This window comes from Gymnogyps californianus, chromosome 1 (genome assembly GCF_018139145.2).
Source record: "Gymnogyps californianus isolate 813 chromosome 1, ASM1813914v2, whole genome shotgun sequence".
Lineage (NCBI taxonomy): Eukaryota > Metazoa > Chordata > Aves > Accipitriformes > Cathartidae > Gymnogyps > Gymnogyps californianus.
The window spans coordinates 157,389,015-157,408,834 of NC_059471.1; the positions used below are offsets into that span (position 1 = coordinate 157,389,015).

The 19,820-nt window shown below is 46.1% G+C and overlaps 1 protein-coding gene across 2 annotated transcripts in view; it reads left to right on the forward strand.

The window, feature by feature from the left end:
* The first annotated feature begins 1,610 nt into the window (after positions 1 to 1,610).
* Positions 1,611 to 19,820, forward strand: part of CHST11 (carbohydrate sulfotransferase 11) — a 175,254-nt gene continuing 157,044 nt past the window's right edge. The window contains exon 1 of one of the 2 annotated variants that reach the window (XM_050915101.1): positions 1,611 to 1,728. In XM_050915101.1, coding sequence (XP_050771058.1) covers positions 1,611 to 1,728 — 118 coding nt within the window. The remainder of the gene's footprint in view (positions 1,729 to 19,820) is intronic. The other variant, XM_050915102.1, reaches the window with a different exon arrangement.

Consider the following 19,820-nt stretch of genomic DNA (forward strand, 5'->3'; position numbering starts at 1 on the left):
AGCTTTGGGCTGGGTCTGTTTAGGGCTATTTTAATTTTAAAAACCCCTCCCCACAACCACATCGGAAGAACAGACAGAAATCTGAGGGGAAAAAATCCTTTTACACATGAAGATGGTATCAGCATCAGCAAAATGATTTTCACTGTAGCAAAAAGAAAAGCAATAGCAAACCACTATTTGGGTGCATCAGAGGAACAAACAGAACAGTTAACACAGTGCAAGGATAAATGGTCTATTGCTAAGAAGCGGATTTCATTCAGCAATGTACATTTCAACACCCGTCTAGTTCAGAGCAAGTGGATAGTCCCAGTTTGGGAGCTCTGCTGTGTGGTTAATGTTAGAAACCTAGTTCAGGACTTAGCTGACCTGCAGTTGCTCACGCAGCCCTGGCTCACCAGAAGCCCCAGGCATCCCAAACCCCGATGCACGCGTGGACAAGGCAGATGCCTTTTGTTCTGTTGCGCTAAGCTCTTCTGCATTCCTCCCACGTACGGTCTCGTATCTCATTGCCTGTCGTTGCTCTCCGACTACTGAGAGGTAGACTTCGGTGGGGGAATCGTGGGGGAAGAACCTTTTGTGTTCCACATACAAATGAGCAACCAGTCGGTTAATTCAGGGAACTTAAAGTCTCGCACTTAAAAAACCCTTTAATTTCTGGCATGCCAGGTGGCACTGTTTTCATTAGGGATGATTCAGTTTTTACACGGGTTATAAATATTAACAGCTACCGGTCGGGACAGCGCAACACGGAAGAAGAAACGACCTGGAAGACTGGCTATAAAATAATGTCTTATGTAACACTAAAGCGAGAGAAGATCTGGAAGAAGCCATTTAGGATTAACAGAGCGACAGGCACCACACACAAAAAAAAAAGAAAAAGTGGGAGAAGAGAATTTCTCTCCACAAACGGGGCTCGGGGGATAGCCTCCTTCGCGCGGAGCGACGGCGGGCCGGAAGGCGGCCAGCACACGGTGGCGGCCCGCTCCTCGCCGCCCCGCCGCCGGGCTGACGGACCCAAAGCCCCTGAGGAGGGCGGGAGTGACCCAGAGGGGGTCAAGTTCACAGGCAGAGGGGCCGCAAGGACAGCAGCCCCCGGCCGCCGCCTGCCAAGACGACCGGGGCCGGGACGGGTCCGAGGGCTCCCCCGCGGCCGCCGCTTCCCTCAGCGCCGGCGACGCCCGTTGGCCTTGCGGCGCCCGCACGCGCCCGGCACGCCCCGCCCCTCCTCCCGCGGAGCGCGCCCCGCGGCGGCAGCTGCGGCCCCTCGAGGCAGCCCGGCACGTCCCCGCCCGCTGCCGCCGCCGCCGCCGCCGCCGCCGGGCGGGACCATCTCTCCCCTTGGCGAGGGGGGGGGGCGGGCTCCGCCCCGGCTCCCCGCCTGGCCCGCCTCCCCCCCGCGCCGCGCAGAGCGCCCCTCCGCCTGGCGCGCGGCGTGGTCACGCCCAGCGCAGGCATTAGCGCCCGCCGGTGCGGGGCGCGGGCGCCCGGGCATCCTCCGGCGCGGCGGCGGCGGCTCGTCCCCGGCACCTCGGAGCGCCGCGGGCGCGGAGCGGCTCTCAGCGCCAGCCGTGCGCGCTCCGCCGCCCCTCTCTGCGCCGCCGGACAACGCCATGAAGCCGGCGGTGCTGGAAGTAATGAGGATGAACCGGGTGTGCAGGATGGTCCTGGTCACTTCCGTGGGCTCCTTCATCCTCGTCATCTTCTATTTCCAAAGTATGTTGCACCCAGGTAGGGCACCGGCACCGCCGCACCGCAACCGCACCGACACCGCAACCCGCACCGGCATCGGCACCGGCACCGCGGAGGGCAGGCAGCGCCCGGCTCGGCGCCGGCCCCGCTCCCCGCCGGCGCAGGTGGCGGGCGCCCCGGGAGCCCTCGCCGGCTGCCGCCGGCCCCGGCTCTCGCCTCCCGGCGCCGCTGCGGCAGGCACGGGGGTCGGCGGCGGGCGCAGCGCCCTGCAGCCCGGCCGGCAGCCCCGTCCCGGCCACCGCCCGGGGCAGCCGCGGGAAGGTCGCCTCGCCCCCTGCAGGAAACTTCCCGCGGGAGGGAGGAAAGTTGCTTTATTTTTAAATTTTATTGTTTTCTGCCGTATATCGTGCTTTTGGGGGGAACGGGGACGAGGGACGGCACCGGCCGGCGAGCCCGCCGCAGCGGAGAGCGGTGCCGGGAGCTGCCCGGCCCCCGCGGGTCCCTCCCCGCCGAGAGGGGGACCCCTGCCCCGCACCCCCCTCACCCCCCATCCGCCGCCGGGGCTGCGGGCCCTCGGCTTCGCTGCTTTTTGTTTCTGGGGGTGCCGGGGACACCGCGGCCGGCCAGGGGCACCCGCCACCGCCGGCGGGCAACTTCGCGCCGGCTCGCCCAAGTTGGCCGGAGCGGCGGGAGCGGCTGCCCGGCCGGGCCGTCCCTGCCCGCGGCGCGGAGGAGCCGGGCGCCCGCAGCGGGGCCGCTTCTGCCCGGCCCTGCCTTACCCCCGGGTGTTCGGGCGGGTGAGGAGCTCCTGGTGGTGCTCCTGGCTGGGTACGGGCGTCCGCACGGACCCCAGCTGCGGGGTGGCATCCAGGGGCGTAATCATCTCTGATCCAAACTCTTTGCTACCTAATGCGACTTCAGTTTTCCAGTTTACAAGCGCGGTGGACACGAGGGATAGAGCTATACTAGGGGTAGCGAATACTGGCTGCCATGGAAGTCACTCGTAGGTCGGCTGCCGATTCCCACGAAGGTGGGATCGGGCCACGGAAACTTCATGCGGTGTCTGCTGCGTGCACAGATCCGTCGTGGATTGCGGTGAGACTGCTTTGTGCAGCTTGGCTGCGAAATTTATCCAGCATGGCAAAAGAATTAATTTTGATCTGTCCGTCTGTCTTTCTTTTTCGCCTTCCTGCCTGACAAATGAGGTGGAAATTGCGCTTGCAGTGTCTTTTTGGAGGGATCTGACAGCTGAGCGGAGGAGTGAGGCTTGTAAGAGGGAGTGATACCTCTTAGCAGACGAACAGCTGTAGCTGGCAGAGTGGCCACGCTTCTCAGCAGGCGAGTCTTCTCAGCCGTACCTGTAAATCTCTCCTGCCAGCTCTCGAGTGTCGTGGCTACAGGCATAGCTGTAGCAAATAAGGGAATTGCAGCTTGGTAGAAAGAAAAAGGACATGCTCAGTTTGACTCTTTCCTTCCCTTCTTGTGGCTACCAAACCATAGTTGATGAAAAATGATTTTTCCTTGAAGTTTTTGGAATCAAAAGGTAGAGGCTTAGTGCGCTGATAGGATTAGGAATCAGTAGATCTACTGTTCTGTGGTGAAGCCAAGTCCTGTTTGGCGTTTTTCTATCAGCTGTCTGCTCCTCCAAAGTTGGTATCATTTGCTTGATGAATGTGTTCTCGTATGGTGCCCATCTGTGTTAATACCTGCCAACTCCTTGGAAAAATTAGCATATTTTTTCTTTCCTGCTGTGTCTGCTCCACGCTTACTGTTTCGCAAGGAGTGCTCAGCCCTTAGCAGACCTGGGGAAGGCTTTATTTTTAGGGCTTTAAGGCACCATGCAGAATTGTTGGTTGTAACACAGCTTCACCAATTTAATAAAAGTATGATATTTTCATTGGTTGTGTTCCACAGGTAACATAGTTTGCACATGTATTCGGAAAATTTGGTCAAGAGTTATTATTTCACCTTGTTTCAGGTGAATTATACTGCTGGAACACAAACTCAGCGTGCAGTAGGTGAGAGATTAAATTAAATATTCTCTGAGTTTTTGAATGTAGAAGAATTGCCTTTCAAGAATTTTCAATATCCTCTGTAGCTAACTGCCGGAGACTATGGATTTATATCCGTGGTATTGTGAAACTATAAATAGGTTGAGATTTTAGTACAATTCAAAGGATTTACCATAAACTCAGGAGGGAATGCGATGCTGTGAAATCACCGGGAGGATAATCTGCACCCATTTTCCCTTTGACACATATTTAGGTTGTTAGCCTGAGTGGAGTAGATCTGGAAATAAACGCAACGACAACCTGTCCGTCTTTATTGTACTTTTTTGATCATAACTGATTCTGCTTTTTTTGTGGGCTGTTTCTGTAGTGGAAACTGCTAGAAACCTATCAAACTCTAATCAATACCCATATATGGGTGTGGTCATTTGGTTTATGTACAGTTTGTAAGGCTTAACAGCTATTTTCACCAGGTATCTGTTATGTGATTGTATGTGTTACCATCTTGGTGGTGCAAGCGATAGATTAATGTGGAGTTCTTGAAGGGTCGGGGAAGAGGGAGGTAGTAGACCTGCCAATGTGATATACATCAGGTAGCAGGTCATTTTGAGGCATTATATCCTTATTTTAAGATACGTCAGTAACCCTTCTTCATGTACGTCTAAATTCACTGGAGCTGGATCCTGGGCAGAGTGCATGTCAGGTGGGATGGGGCTGGAGGTATCAAGAGTTTTCAAAACCTTGGCCGATACTCCTTTTGTTGTGGAGGGTGTTTTAAGTTTTCGCCTGTCTGCGCTGGAGTATGTATCTTAGGATGGCTACCGGAGAGAGCTGTCTGGCATACCCTGGCTTGCCACCTGTCACTGGTGTTGGTAGCTTGCAGTGCTCTTTAAGATAGGCACTTTGCAATTGGAATTAGCTGAAAAATTCCCACCCAAACCTTTTGGATGAAAAATAAGGTTAAGTTCTTTGCAAGAAGAGTCAGCTCCTTATTAACGATCTGGCAATTTCTTCAGCCTCCAGGTTCTCTTGGTGAATTTTAGGAGACTTGTTTTCTGCCTACAGAGCTTTCCAAACAATTTTAGGCATGACACAGAAGGGGAAAGACGCTAGAAGGCCATCAAATGATGAGTCCAACCCCCCTTGGGGACGAGACAACTCTTCATCTGTTAGATGGGCATTTTCCATTTTAGGAGGTCTGAATGTGGATCTCTTGCTAGAAGCATTAGAAAAACAAATTTCTGCTGGCAGGTTTTTTTTCTTTGGGATAAATAAATAGGAAAATGACATAGTTAACAGAAGCCTTTCTTAAAAACAAACAAACAGAAAACCCTAACAACAAAAACACACCTGAAGCCTGAAGCAGGGAAGGTGAGCTTAGCCTTATCTTTGCAAAAGAATGTGATGTTGTGTCCCTTGCACTGTATCTCAAATACCAGCATCTTGGAAGGAGATCAGGTGCTTTTTACTCCTTGTTCTTTTTGGCTCCATACCCGTTTTTTGTTGGGAAGCCAGTGGTAAATGTGCTGTCCGGTTAATGCACCTTTGCATTGTCTGAATTTTGGCAGAGATTGCCTATGTGCTGGGGAACCCATCCTCCCAAATTAGTTTCCCCGACCAGTTGTTGGTGGGGGAAGGTGGGCAGTGCTGCTCTCCAGTGCTCAGGAGCACTGTAAAGAAAACTTTGGAGATGATCCTGGCTTTTGTGGCTTGTCTGTGGGTTTGGAGAGCCTGTTTGTTCCTGAGGGAGGAAATGGCAGCAGGGACTTCAGTGTGTTTTCCTGTTGCCTGTCCAGCCTTTTCTGAAAAGAAAAAAAACATTCTGCAGTGTTTGCTATAGCTGGATGTATTGCTGATTTTCCCCGAGTCTTTGCTCAGAATATTTCCCCCCTTCACTCTCCTGCCATGTGCTATCTGGATAACAGAGCGCAAGCTGATTATTGCTCTGTGCTCCTGGATCTTCTGTCTGTGTACAGTGGGTCAGTCTTGGGGTGTTATATGACAGCCCATCATAGTTTTGTCTGCTGCCTTTCCTGTGAAATCAGTTCGCTCACTAGTCCTTAGCCCGCCTACACTTTCACAGATGTGTTTGCTTTCTTCTGTAGGCATCCCAGCTGCAGTGAGCAGGGGACTGTGTGTCAGTAAATGCAGGCAGGAGCTTCTCTGCTAGGCTGGGGTCAGACTGGCGATGTGCTGGGATCCTTCAAGATGAAAAATACCACATAAAGGTAGAATAATTAATACTATCTTTGTCTTACCTGAGACAGGTTTATGATACTAACTTATTCTAAACCTGATTTCCCCCCACCCCCACTGCAGACAGAATGTTTTTGCTCCGTTTTTCATCTCCTGTTTTAGACTTCTGCTGTTCTCCTGTGGATCCTAACAAAGGTTAGATCCTCAGACTTGCCTCCTGTCCATGATCTTCTCACTTACACATGCAGCACTGTATTACTGATAGCTGCTTGTTGCTTACAGAAGGCTGATGTCTACCTTTGCTCAAATGTCAGAACAACTCGGATCACATGAGTTTTTTTTCCTTATGTCTGAAGACAAGCTCACCATTGGTTTTGATGGAAGATTCTGTTTGAAAATCAGTGCAGCAGTCTCCCATCTCCCATCTTGCAACTGATCCTTGCTTTCTCCCCTGCTTATAAAGGGGAATGAGATCTGCAAAGCAGTGGGTGTGTGGCATTCCTTTGATGGACCCTGTATACTGGTTTTAAATTATTCTGTTTGGGATACAGAGAAATGGAGTTCATTTGACAGCCACAAGAATCTGGCCCTCATTTAATTGCATGCAATGAAATCCATCCCCCAGTTGCAGGCAGAAACCCTGCCGTGTGCCTGCGAGGGGGGCGTGCTGTATCTTTTTGTCGGTGTCACTACAAGCTTTTCATTGACTTCTGTGGGACTGCATCATCAGTGTGAGCAAATTTACTCTGGTCCCCCTTCTCAAAGGTGCTGGTAGTCTGGAACTGCTTTAAGTTGAGAGTTAAACTGCTCTTTGTATCTGCTGAAAATCTTCCTAGTTAGTGAATATTAAGCTTATTAGAAGAGCAACTTTTTCTATCGCAGTACGTATGAGCGTAGCTTTTTGCAACAACTACTTGCTGACCTTAAGAAATAAAAATCTATGCTTCTGAATGTGTTCAAGCAAAAATTACCTGGCACTGTCAACAGTAATGTCTTATTAAACTTTAATTTATCAGAATATTTATTACTCCACAGTTACTATTTCTACAATGTAGGTTTTTATAAGCTTTTAATTTTTTTGTTACTGTGAATCAATATTGGGAAACTGTGTACTGACTTTCATGGCATTGACACTCTGTATTCACAGATATAAAAGTGTCATGACTTGGCTAAAGTCTAACTTTTTCAGAGATAAAGTCAATGTGAATTGAAACTTTATTTTTCCTTTCAGAAAAAGCATATAGAGCAGAAATGCCCAGTGTTTTTTATGAACAAATTTATATAGTTGATTGGGTGCAACTAGTATGTCAATTTTATCTCTGTATAGGGTGAGCATATTTCTGAATCCTTAAATTGTTTCCATTACTTTTCAGAAGTGACAGGTAGTTTATCTTGTACTGTACCATGTAACTAACTCTAAAAGTGGTTCAGAGAATTGGAAGAAATTAGATCCATGTTACTTTTCCCAAAGCCAGCACTATGGTATGTACTGTATCAAATCCTGCCTCACAAAGCTGCTGCAGTTGTCCTTGTGTGAATGTCATTCCAGCACAGTTTTTTCCTCTCAAGCCTTTTGGGCTGATGCATATGTATTATGTATCAACTCTGAGGTGATCCTGAGGGAGTTAAGGACAGGGCTGGGGGACGCAAGGGTTTGAATGTGATGGTTTTTCTTGCAGATTGTTCGTGGTGTTCAAGGCAAATGTTTGAGTTCTGTGTGTGACTTGTCTAAGTGTCAACATATATAAAATCAAGTGTGGATGCATGGATGAAAGGCCCAGTTCAAATCAACGAAAAGAGCAGGAATTTTTCCCTTCACATTAAGGAAATAAAATCAAGTTCAGGAATTGTCTACTTGTGTAGACCTGGTGTGTCCGGGATGAAGATGAAGAGATGTCTGTGGTGGGTCATTTAGATTCAGCAGCCACCTACTATATTACAAGGATAACGTTTCAAAGCACGTTCATGTTTTGTTGGATGTTCCTGTTCCCTGTGGAGCCCATTCATGTAAGATCTTTGTGGACAAGGTAGGTATTTGTCCTTACAGTCGCAATTCAAACTATAGAGTTCAGTTAATTCCTCATTATTTGTGTTTCAGTATCCAGGTTATAGATAGCGTCCTTTTGTTGTGGGCAGAACGCTTGCATGTGACGAAGTGGTGTTCTGGCACAAGCCTCGTGCTCTAACTAGAAGATGAGACCACCAGAGACTACTGTGAACCAGTGAGAGAATTCAGTTCCTAATTATCTCTGGCTCATGCCTCTAGACAGAGGGATTTTCTTGGATTCCAATTTTGTGAATGTAATCAGTGGAGGATGCAGCATGTTCCCCTTTCATGTAATTGTTTGGCACCTGAAACTAAGGTTTCATGAATAAATCAGAATTCTACCGCATATACACTTGGACTCTGTGTCGCTTCTCTTGCATATCCATTTTTCATTTAGTGCCAGATCGATGAATGTGGTTTGATGGCTTACCCTCTCCACACGCTCTTTAATAAGGAGTTAGTTGTTGGTGAAATTGTCTGCAGTAGATCCATTCCCTCCCATCAAACTGAAGTCATAGGTTTTCATATGGACGGCCTGTGTTAGGTTTCAGCTCCTTCCCCACTGTCCTCTTGGGTTGTCACACCAGCTGTAGCATCACTAGGAAGCACCTAAGGAAAGGCAACCAGCGCACAAATAATGTGCGCTTATACATAAGGAATAAATGCACGGAGGGTGGTGACCGTCCTGTGGCAGTGTACATCCTCTGCTCTGCCCTTTCTGTGATGCCCTCTTTGGTCCCTGGGGGGCTGGCAGGGAGCCCCTGGCACAGGACATGGGAATTGCAGACGTGTCTGTGGGAGCTGGCTTGTTTTACCTGTTCCACTCTATGAACTTAGAGGGTTGAAAAGCTCTGTGCTGGCAAGTCTCGGAGAGCCAGAGCGGATGACAGGACTCTCATTTCTGTGTCATGCTAACAGGACTTTGACTAAACAGCATGGTATAAATAGGTGCAGGACAAGCATTTTTTAATTTGCAGCAAGCAAACTTTGTGTCCGTGTGAGTCAGGGAGGTTTCTCTGTGTTAAAGAAATTTCCCTGCCTTATGCATTTCACATTTAAATATCCCGTTTGTTTTTATTTTAAACTAATATGCTCTTTTTGGTTGCTTTTTACACCTTGCCCAATGCTGGCAGTGAAAGTAAATGACAGCTTTGCTTTTGGTGTTATTAATTTTCCACATTAGAAATGAGGTCCTAAATGCGGCATTAACATTTAGCTTGTAAGCATCAGAAGGGGATGTTATTTAAAAGAAATAAGATTAGATGGCTGCCACTGGAAACTTTGGAGTAAAATGTCATTAGAGCGTACTGACTGACATTGAGGCTAGATTTGGAAACTTAATATTTCAGTGTTTTTCCTCCTGACAAATTTGAATCTCTGGATTAAAAAAGCTGAGTATGACCACTTATAAAATGCTGACTTAAAAAAAAAAAAAAAAAAGGGCTGCGCACACAAATGCGTGTGGATGCACACATGCACCCATCTATCTTCGCAGCCCCTACAAAGTCTGTAGTTGGTAGCCCAGGTAATCCAAATGCGTTGATTTCTGAAGTGCAAACCCGTTTTTCCTAACAAGGCTACTGTAAGGAATATGAAGTTCTTTGTTATTAAAAGAAATCCCAGAAGTGCCAAGGGCTCCACGTAGGTGCCTTTGTTATTTTACTAATTGAAACATATAGTCAGTGTGGTTTTTCATTTCTATTATTTCTTCTCAACTTATATGTGTTTGGAAACATCCAACCTGAGAGAAGTAATGATTTTATGAATTCTTTCTAGCCTGCGGAAGAGCAGGAATTTTTATGGGGGTATATCAGCTTAAACAGTAAGGGCCTCTTCAAGGTAGCCTTCATCTTGTTTGTGCCAGGCTGTAGACACTGAAGGATGACTTTGCATCCGTTACTATCAATCACTGCTTCACACTTCTATGAAAAAACTTAAAAGAAGGTGCTGGGGGAAATGGAAAATACAAACAATGCAATCAAGCAGAATTTCTCACGGCACTGTGATTCCAGGGGTTTGGGAGATGGTAACTCTAGCCAACAAATGGCATTGAAGATAGGTGTACCGCACCATGGGAAAACAGGTGTGAAATGCTCACATCCTGTAAATGTTGTCTGCTCTTCGTTTTGCAATGATAAGTAGCCTTGATTTCAAGGACGTGAGTAAAGTGATCTGTGTGTGGTTTTGCAGGATCTGGCCCCCCTTCTCTCTCTCCTCTAGTAGGTGAAAGAGGAGGATATGGTCCTTCTCAGCTGTGCTTGATCTGCAAAGGAACTGCTGCTGCTGCTTTGAATGTTGTCTCAGGCTAAAAGATGCCATCCTTAGGAATCTTAATATCAAAAGATTGCATCTTTTTATGTCACTTGGCTGAGTAGTGGGAGACGATGGTTTTTAATTGCGGAGTCCACACATAATAACTCACAAGGAATAAAAGGCTTTGTTGGGTTTCAATCCACTTCTCAAACACATTGTACCCTGTAAAAAGCAGAGAACTGTGTTTTTTTTTCCCCTAGTTTTATTTTAAAAGCCAACACTTCCTATTAATTTGTAAGACATTCTGACAATTCAAGATATGTTTTGTAAACGGTAAAAAGGTGGGTTTCAGGACCCTCAGAGTAATGCCTTCTGAATTCACGTAACAAATTACATTGTAGCTAGTCATTTTCATGTTTTTTTGGCTGATAAATGATTATATAAGGGGATCAAAAAGTGTAAAATGGATAACTTGTAGGGATTTTTGGATTAGGGAAGGTAGACATATAATTAATAAGGTGGCTATAATTGGATCCCATGGATGATCTTTACTGTAATACCTGGTCTTAAAACAAAGAGCTTTAGGTAGTTAAAATCCTTTTAAAGACTATTTGCGTTATTGTGCTTTAAAGTTGATTGGTATGCAGGCAGAACAAAAATGTCTGTATTATCTGAAGTGACCTGGCACGGAATAGCACATTCTGCACCCACACTGGTGGGTACCAGGAGCCGAATATGTCCTTCTAGTAATCTGTATTTTTACAGTCCGTGTTGGAAGTGAGAGTGGAGAATTTATAGTAACTGAGGGGGAGGGAATTAACACTTTTTAAACACTTGGTGATTAATGAAATGTGTCAGTTGGGGTCATAAATATAAAACTGATAAAGCCTGTCTTAATTATGTATTTTGGTCTTGATTAACTTCTAAAATATATTTGAGTTTCCATATGGGGATAAGCACTTTATCTGTGGAGTTAAGTGTGTGTATGTGTGCACATAATTATGAAGTTGATGTAACTGCTAATCAAGTGGGACAAATACACCAGAGAATCAGGGTGGCTACTGACACATGTACTCTGCCTCCCAAGCATTGCTGTGTCCTACTCTCTCGGTTCAGTAATTGTTGCAGGATCAGTCAGCTGGATGTTGTGCAAAGTTCCTGACACCATTGCACTGGCAATCCTGTGGACCGTGCTGGCTGATCTCTGCTTCTCCACCTTTCTTCTCTTCCCGAACCAGACTTGGTGGTCCTTTGTGGCAAGTTTGGGGAAGCTGGAATAGGATCAGCATGGCTGCCTGCTAGGCTGTTGGGTTTGGGGTTTTGTTTTGGGCAAGCCATAAGATTTTATGACTTTTTCTGAAAGGAGTACATTGATGAGTGGTTTGAATTTGCTGATGGATTGATTGCATGAGGTCTGCGTGATTGACTGGAGGAGTCAATGATTGCTTTTCAGTTGATTTTATTGAGCCCTGGGTCAAGTCTACTGTGCCAGAGCAGAAGCTTTTTGAATTGCATAAAGGGCACACATCCCCCATGGTGGTAGAAATACAGGATTGCAGTCTTGGATGGAGCTCTGAACTGTTTCTCCCCTGTAAATCTGGGTCAGCTCCATTGACTTGGTTATATTAATTCTGGATCAAAGCTACTGTAACGACAAGTAGAATTTGTCCCTCTGTGTCTTCCTACAGAGCAATATATAATAGAAAAACAGCTTTGCTTTTCTGCTTTCTCACTTATTTGTCCTTCACAGAGTACTTCTGCATTCAAGTGAATGGTAGCTTTTTCCCCATAGAGATACATGCTTGAAATATTGAAAGGGGTGCTGTCTATTTTCATTAGTTTCAGTGGAAATGACATTGACAGATAAGCTGTATGTAACCATTAGCATGCAGGCCATCAATATGATCGAAGTCTTCTGGTCCTGCTGTAGAGCTTCTCTATCCCATGCAGAAAAGGCTATTAATATTTCTGGTGTGACAGCAAAAGTGTAATTGCATTAAAGAAAAAACTGGGAAAAAGTTGGGGCTTCTGGAGCTGTTAACTATTTTGAGATAAAACTCTTTTGAGATACCAGATGAGCTGAAATGGATGATATGACAGACATGATTTAATTAAAATCATCTTCATATTTGGCTGTCTTGATCCAGCTTTTTTTTTTCTCCTCAGAACACATCAGTGTTTCTGGTGAGTCTTTCCCAATTCTGTTGCCTATTTCCTGAACGCTTTTCTTAAAATCTTCCAGAGTAGAGAAAGGAGAATTTTTGCAGAGGATGCCAGGACAGTTTGCAAAACAAAAATATACACGGGGCTATTGTGTCTGAATGATTAGTAATGCACAAAGCCTATACATCAGTCTAATGTCAGTGACTTACAACCTCATCTATCTCAAGAATGCTGTAACCAGCGTGGTAACACATTACTGTGAGAACTCTTTGTGCAACTAGAAATGCGTCTCATTCCCTCCAGTGTGGTTGGGCACCAAGGGAAACAGGCCATAATTCTTGTATGTCCAAACTAGGTTGGGTTGTTTCCCATTGTCAGTCTTTACATAGACTTTTTTCCCCTTCGTTTTAGTTTTCTTTGTACTCTTTAGACTATTGCTTGTTTCTACTTCATTGGGATGCGATGTGACCAAGAGAGATTTATTTCATGCTCCCTTTCCAGCTGTGAGGGGATCTCTTGTCATCAGATTGTACCCCAACTGCTCTTACCTTGCCAGAATGGTTTGTGCCTGGTGTACTTCTCCAGCACTGTGGGAGCCTGCTGAATGTCAAGCAACGTGTGTTGTGTATTGGTTAATGGCAAGACTGTGCTTTCCTGCTACCTGCTGCAGTTGAAAGCTTTCACTAGCAGGAAGTTAGGAGCAGTATTTCTAGAAATCTTTGAGAGTTTGGGCCCAAGTCTACTCTGCTTCTGTGGTAGTAATACTTTGCTTTAATCAGAAGGCTTAAAAATGTTCCACAAAGTAGGCCCATGCTTTCTTTTTCACTCTACAGCTAAGGAAACTGAGGCATGGACAGGAAGGGTACGTGTGCAGGGATTTGGTTAATCGTTTCCCACCAGGTCAGTGGCACATTCAGGAATAAAACTTGAGGGTAGGATGGTTTTGTGGAGCCTGACGCTTGCATGATCCAAGGACTGTAATCCCCTATAGGGCTGGAATAGACCATAGTGCAAACTAGATGTCAGGCACAACCAAAGTCCCAGCACTCAGCCCAAGGGACACCACTGCAACCCCATCCAGGTGTGCTCTAGGCTTGTGAGGATGACTGTTGTGGACAGTCTTGTGTGTCCTTTGTAGTGCTCCTGCCAGGAAGATGCTCCTGTTGCAGATACATGGAGCTTTGAGAGCTCCTTTTGAGCTCTCCTGTACAAGGTGTTGCCTCCATGGGACCATGAGTTGTGCCCCAGGGCATCTGAGTCCTGATGCTAAGGTACAGACATGCTGTTCTTGGTTCTACTACAGAGCAGACATAAACGTTCTTGCTTCTAATTTTTCACTGTGTTTTGCCTTTATGTTTAGATTTCTAAAGTGTAACTCTTCCCTGTGTATGCCCTGACAAATATTGAATGGCCTTTCTTTTCTGGATCAGAAGTTGAAGGCATACTTGAAGGAGAAACATCAAAGGCCCTCACTAGCTCTTGGGAAGTAATTCTAGTTAGTGGCTTCTAATACTTCAGCATTGCGCTCCCAGCTTGAAGTCGGGTTACATAAATAGAGCTTGGAAGCAAGGAGCAAAATATCCACCTTTTCAAGCTGAGTACAGCGAAGTTTCCTGTGTAGGAAACAACTGACATCTTTCGTGTTTCCATTGCTTGAGAGATGTAGTCATTGACTAGGAGCATAGTGTTGCCTAATGAAAGAGGGACACTGAAGCTCAGGAAACTGGGTTTCTCCTGCCAGTTCTTTCCTGCCCCGTGCAGACAGCATTTCAGCTACTTTATTCTTCAGCTACCTTCCTCCTTGCACTATCTAAGCAACAGGCAGCCTTTTCTTGTTCTGGAAAGGTTATCTTCTGTGTAGTGTTCAACAAAGAAAAGTGGTTGTCTAGGTGAAAGTGTGTGGTGCGTTGACCCTGGCTGGATGCCAGGTGCCCACCAAAGCTGCTCTATCACTCCCCCCCCTCAACTGGACAGGGAAGAGAAAATATAACGAAAGGCTCATGGGTCGAGATAAGGACAGTTTAATACATCAAAAGCAAAGGTTGCGCATGAAAGCAAAGAAAAACAAAAGATTTTATTCTCTACTTCCCATCAGCAGGCACTGTCCAGCCACTTCCCAGCAAGCAGGGCTTCAGTATGCGTAGTGGTTGCTCCGGAAGGCAAACATAAATAACGAATGCCCCCCCTTCCTCCGCTTCCTCCTAGCTTTTATTGCTGAGCAGATGTCATATGGTATGGAATATCCCTTTGGTCAGTTTGGGTCAGCTGTCCTGGCTATGTCCCCTCCCAAGATCTTGCCCACCCTCAGCCTACTGGTGAGGGGGGGCAATGTTGAAGAGACAGCCTTGATGCTGTGCGAGCCCTGCTCAGCAGTAGCCAAAACACTGATGTGTTATCAGCACCTTTCTAGCTGCAAATACAGAGCACAGCACTATGAAGGCTGCTATGGGTAAAATTGACTCCATCTCAGCCAGACCCGATACAAAGTGTCATGGGCAATGCCATTATACAAATGTCTACTGAGAAGTCACATTATGGTTTGGATGTAGACAAACTGAGATGGAGGCCATGTCTGAGCTTAGAAATCTCTTTTCTGGAATAGAAGCCTGTCTTACTCTAGATAGCTTTGTGCTTGGACAGCTTTTGCCAGTGAAAGTTTTACTGGATTGATGATTGATATAGATGACAAAAAGGCCTGCCTCTTCCCTTTTTGTTTTCTTTTGCCTTTGTGTCCAGGTCTACTAGAAGTTTTGCTGGCAAATCTAAGTTTATTTAAAAAAAAAAAAAGAGCGCATACAATAAAACCATACCCTTTTTATGGTCTTCCTATGTCAGCAAAGCTCTTAAGTGTCAATCAAGGCTGATGTGCATGATCCATCCTGGGTTTTTACTCACACACCCATGATTAACATATCTGTAAATTAAAATATTGCCTCTCTGTAAAATATATTGTCCCTGCACTTTGCTCATTCTTATTTTATTGCAGTTTTAACATCAAAGTTCCTATCACTTATCAAAAAGGTAACATCAGTGATCTGTGTGAGGGGCTCCAGCTGCTGGCTGATGGTCTCCCAGACCCTTCCCTTTTAGACCTCCATGTTCTCTGTGGTGGCTGTGGGACATTGCTGGTGTTCATTCCTTGAAACAGAAATCTCTGGTATAGCATTTCATGAATGTGTTTGCTACTGCTCAGAATGGCCTCAGATTTAAATCTAGCATCTTTTTCTGTTTCTGTGGAGGTCTGGAGCATGAGAAGTAATGCTTCATGCAAGGCTGTTCAAGGTGGGGAAACTGATGCTACTTAACATGTTTGAAAGGGTATTTTCTACGTCAGTCTTCAGAAGTTTTTTGTTTACATTTCCATCTTTCTTGCTGAACATGTGTGACTGTTTCCCACAAGTGCACAGGACTAACAGCTGTGGTCTATGAGCTGCAGTGAGGCATTTTGAAGAGACAGACCTTTTGTCAGCACTACAAGGCATCTAGGAATACTTATCTTCCTGCCTTTTCCCTCCCCTGCTGATCTGTAAGTCTCTGTCCCCCCTCACAGTCAAACAAGCATAGCAAAAAAAACGTACCTGCGTCTGAAATTCTGGGGTTTGCTTCTTGCGTCATCTGTCAGAGATTAATTTTGCATTGAATTATGAAAAATGTTGCTCTGTTGCAAATTGTGGCTGGTACTAGATTGCCAGCACACTACATCTGTGTTCGAATGTTCAGGAAAGGGGCTACTTTAAAATTTCAATTATAGCCTAAAAATACATGGGGACTCTTTTTTTCACGTTGAACTTCCTTGCTGGAAATAGCAGGGTTGCGTCACGTTTGTCATCTTTTCTAGCTGTAGGCAGTTTTAAGCACGACGTAGTCATGTAGCAAACTGGAAAAATGTACACCCATTGTCCTCAAGTGAAGGCATGTAGGAACGGCACTATGGCTGCATCAAATACCATGCATGTGGAAATTAAAGGAGCTGATTTTTGAGCAGACAACCAGTGTTTACATGTTTAATTTATGTAGTAGCCCTTTCAGTTCCCATCTGTTCCTGTGCCCTTTGGGAAGCGAGTTTGCCATTTTTTAACAAGCAAAGACGTTGTGAAGTTCAGGGAATAAGACTCGGATTTTTTTTTACTTGCTGCTTTCTTCATCTCTGTTATAAGATGATCCTTAGGGAGAAGAGCTTGACCCCAGGAAGGAGGGAAGCTTTGTCTTCCTGGGCTGCCAATAATCTGTCGCTACAATAGAAGGTTGAGAGGTCAAAATTGCAAGTTAAGCGCTTACGGCCCAAATGTATCTCACTTTCTCATATGCAAGCAAGGCAGCTGCCAGGGGGTCATGCTGTAAATGAACATGGTCTGAGAACCCCATGTTTGTGTTTCTGCATCCATGGCTAAAGTACGGCTGGGACTTCTTGTGAAGGACTTTTATCCAGAACAGAGGGTGCAAATACGGAGTTCATATTCAAGTGGACCATAGCAATTAGCTGGCAGGAAGGAGGGGTCGGTTCCTGCTTTGTTTTTATCTCTGTCCTTGCTCTTCTGCAGCACCAGGGCACTCTTACCTTCATGGCTCTGCTGAAGCAGAGTCCTGTGGCAGGCACACCACAGACCAGATCTTGAGGGCAGGAGTCTGATGTGTGTGACATGCAGTGGCAACACTGACACATGTAATAGAGCTGCTCTGAACCTGTCTAGTTCAACATAGATAGGGGTAGCCCCAGCACAATAGAAAAGCAAGTTATTGCTGAAAACAGTTGCTGGCTACCAAAACTGGTAATTCTGACAGATCTATTCAAACTCAAGCGTGAGTCTGTGTTTGACCCCAATTACCACTTCACTTCTGCATTGCTTTGAAATGAGCTTGTGTGCAGATACAGGCTTCATGGGAACTCCAAGGTATGGATGGAGAGAACACTCACACTTTCCTTACTGCTGAAGTAAGGACACATACATCCCTGTCTGTGGCACAGTGAGCCAAACATGGATTGTCCATAGCTTCCCACTTGTGTTCTTCACTGCCTATCTCATATTGCCTTATACCAACACCATGAGCTTGTGCTTGGTCAGCTGGCCTCCTTCCTAGGCTAGATAGATGTCCTGCTTTGTAGGGCGTTAGGCTGAGCTGCTACTATGAGCAGGGTGGACTCAAGGTGTCTGTGTCAGGATGAGCCGTGCCCCAGCTCTGTTCTTGGACAGTGCTGCTAACAGTGGCTTTTGTGGGTAATCTGCTTTGTTGGGAGACTAGGTTGCAGTAAAATGGCCAAATCAGTAAAATTAACCTCCTTCCTAGCATATGCCTGTAACCATTCTGGAAGCAGTTGGAGGAGCTGGGAGTTGCATTCTCTGTCACCAGGACCATCTCTTACTTCCCAACTTGCACGTCCCTGTTCTGCTGACATTGCCCAAAGACGTGGGCGCTCAGTAGTAAGCCTGGAGCTTAGTAGGTTGAACAGACTCCAGGTGAATTGCCTTATACTGTGGTGTGTGATTAAACTAGAGGCATAAATCAATGAAGTGTCTGGTATTTTCCGCCTCTTTTATTGTTTGGGTCCAGACGATTTTTTACTTCCTGGTCAGAAAGTCAATGTGTTCCTTGCAAACTTTTAATGAGTTATTTTTACTGCAACTTTGCTTCTTTTTATCCCTTTTTTCTTTTAACACGGGGGAATATAGGTGTAAGGGAGCAGCAGGAGCGGGGCTCCCCACGAGGGGGGATGAGATGGGAGTCGAGGGTGAGCCCAGGGTGGGGAGTGCCCTCAATGATGGGGTGCAGCCCCACAGCACCCAGGCAGGGTGGTGACAGGCTCTGGCTGTGGTCCCAAGTAGGGTGAGGTAACAAGTTGAGAATATATCCACCCAGAAAACAGGGCCTAACTGTAAAGAAGATACGATGTCTGTCCAAGAAGACCAGCCAGTAAGTTTGGACATCAGGAGAAAAGGCTGGACATAGGGCCACCCATGACATAGCTTAGGTCAGGACTGGGTACCCAGGCCTGAGCTTAAGTAGGCACAGGGGCTTGTGGACAGGGGGTGTGGATGGGGGTTCCTAGGGAGGTTGGTCAGGGCAACTAAGGTCTGTTGGTGCCCACAGGGCCCTGGCAGTAGGGTTGCTAGCTCATTTTCATGATCTACTAACTTACCAACTTCTGAAAAAAGTACTCTTGTGACAGGCATCACAGATGGCCTTGCGCTGCAGAGGAGCCCAGAGACAAGTGGTAGGCAGTGAGAAGAATTGGCTGTGCCAGTTGTTCCACTACCATGATCACACAAAACATCATTTATGTTTTGTGTAATAGGTTACAGTTAATCTTGGCTTTTAGACTTTCCCAGTTTTGGATGTTAAATGCGAAGATGCTTTGGGAGCGGGGGAGGAAAGGCATCTCAAACCACAACATAGAAACATGTAGCAGTTATAGCCAGGAACACCTCATGCCTGCTGAGCAGCTACTTCTTCAGACCTGGTGAACTTAGTTATCCTTCAGATGACCAGAACAACATCTGGTGTAATCCTGGGATTTGCAGCATTGTTAAAATATTTAAGCCCACAGTTTGGGAAGAGATGGGTGTAAGAGGACAAAAGGTTGGTGGGTTATGAACTTGTAGGTTCTCTGATCTTGTTCTGTTGAGGGGGATAGAGTCCGTACTAGGGGAATCTATTTCATCATGAATATTTAATTCAAAGGAAGACTAGTTACTTTCTGCTAAATGCATACACATAGCCTGGCACATGTTCATAGAGGGGCAGGACTGACTTTCCAAGTGTGCAGTCCCTGGCAGTGTTAGTTGGTGACGTGCAAGTACGTTGAAGGTCATGGCTTTTGTTGCTTCCTCCTCTTCTGCCATGAACTTGCTGCCCTCTTTGTCTGATTTGCTGGCTCTGGTGGTGCTGGCATGCAAACTACACCAGCATGCTACTCCATGCTGGACCATTCTTCATGATTAATGTTGGTATGCCTCTCGAGCTGGAACTGCTGGTGAAGCAGGCAAAACCTAATCAAAGCACGTACCTAATTGGATTTTTAGATCGTGCTTTAAAAATGTTGGATTTTCAAATACTCCCATACCCTCCAAATAGTGAGGAGAAATGTGTCACCAGGTAGTTTTTGAGTCAGAATTTAAGCAGAATTAAAAAGAGATTACTGAACTTAATATTATTAAAAGAAATGCTTTCATTAAATAAAGAACACCACTGGAACCTGTGGATGCATGTAGGAAGTGTGCTGACCCATTGCCTGCAGCTTGACGTTAAGGCAAGAGAAGTGCTTTTGCAAGTATGGAAAAAGGGAGCTGATGCTCACTGGGACTTCCTTACTCTTGGCTGTTGTCATGGTTTAACCCCAGCCAGCAACTAAGCACCACGCAGCCGTTTGCTCCCTGTTCCCCCCTCCCAGTGGGATGGGGAGGAGAATAGGGGGAAAAAAAAAAAAGGTAAAACTCGTGGGTTGAGATAGGAACAGTTTAATAACT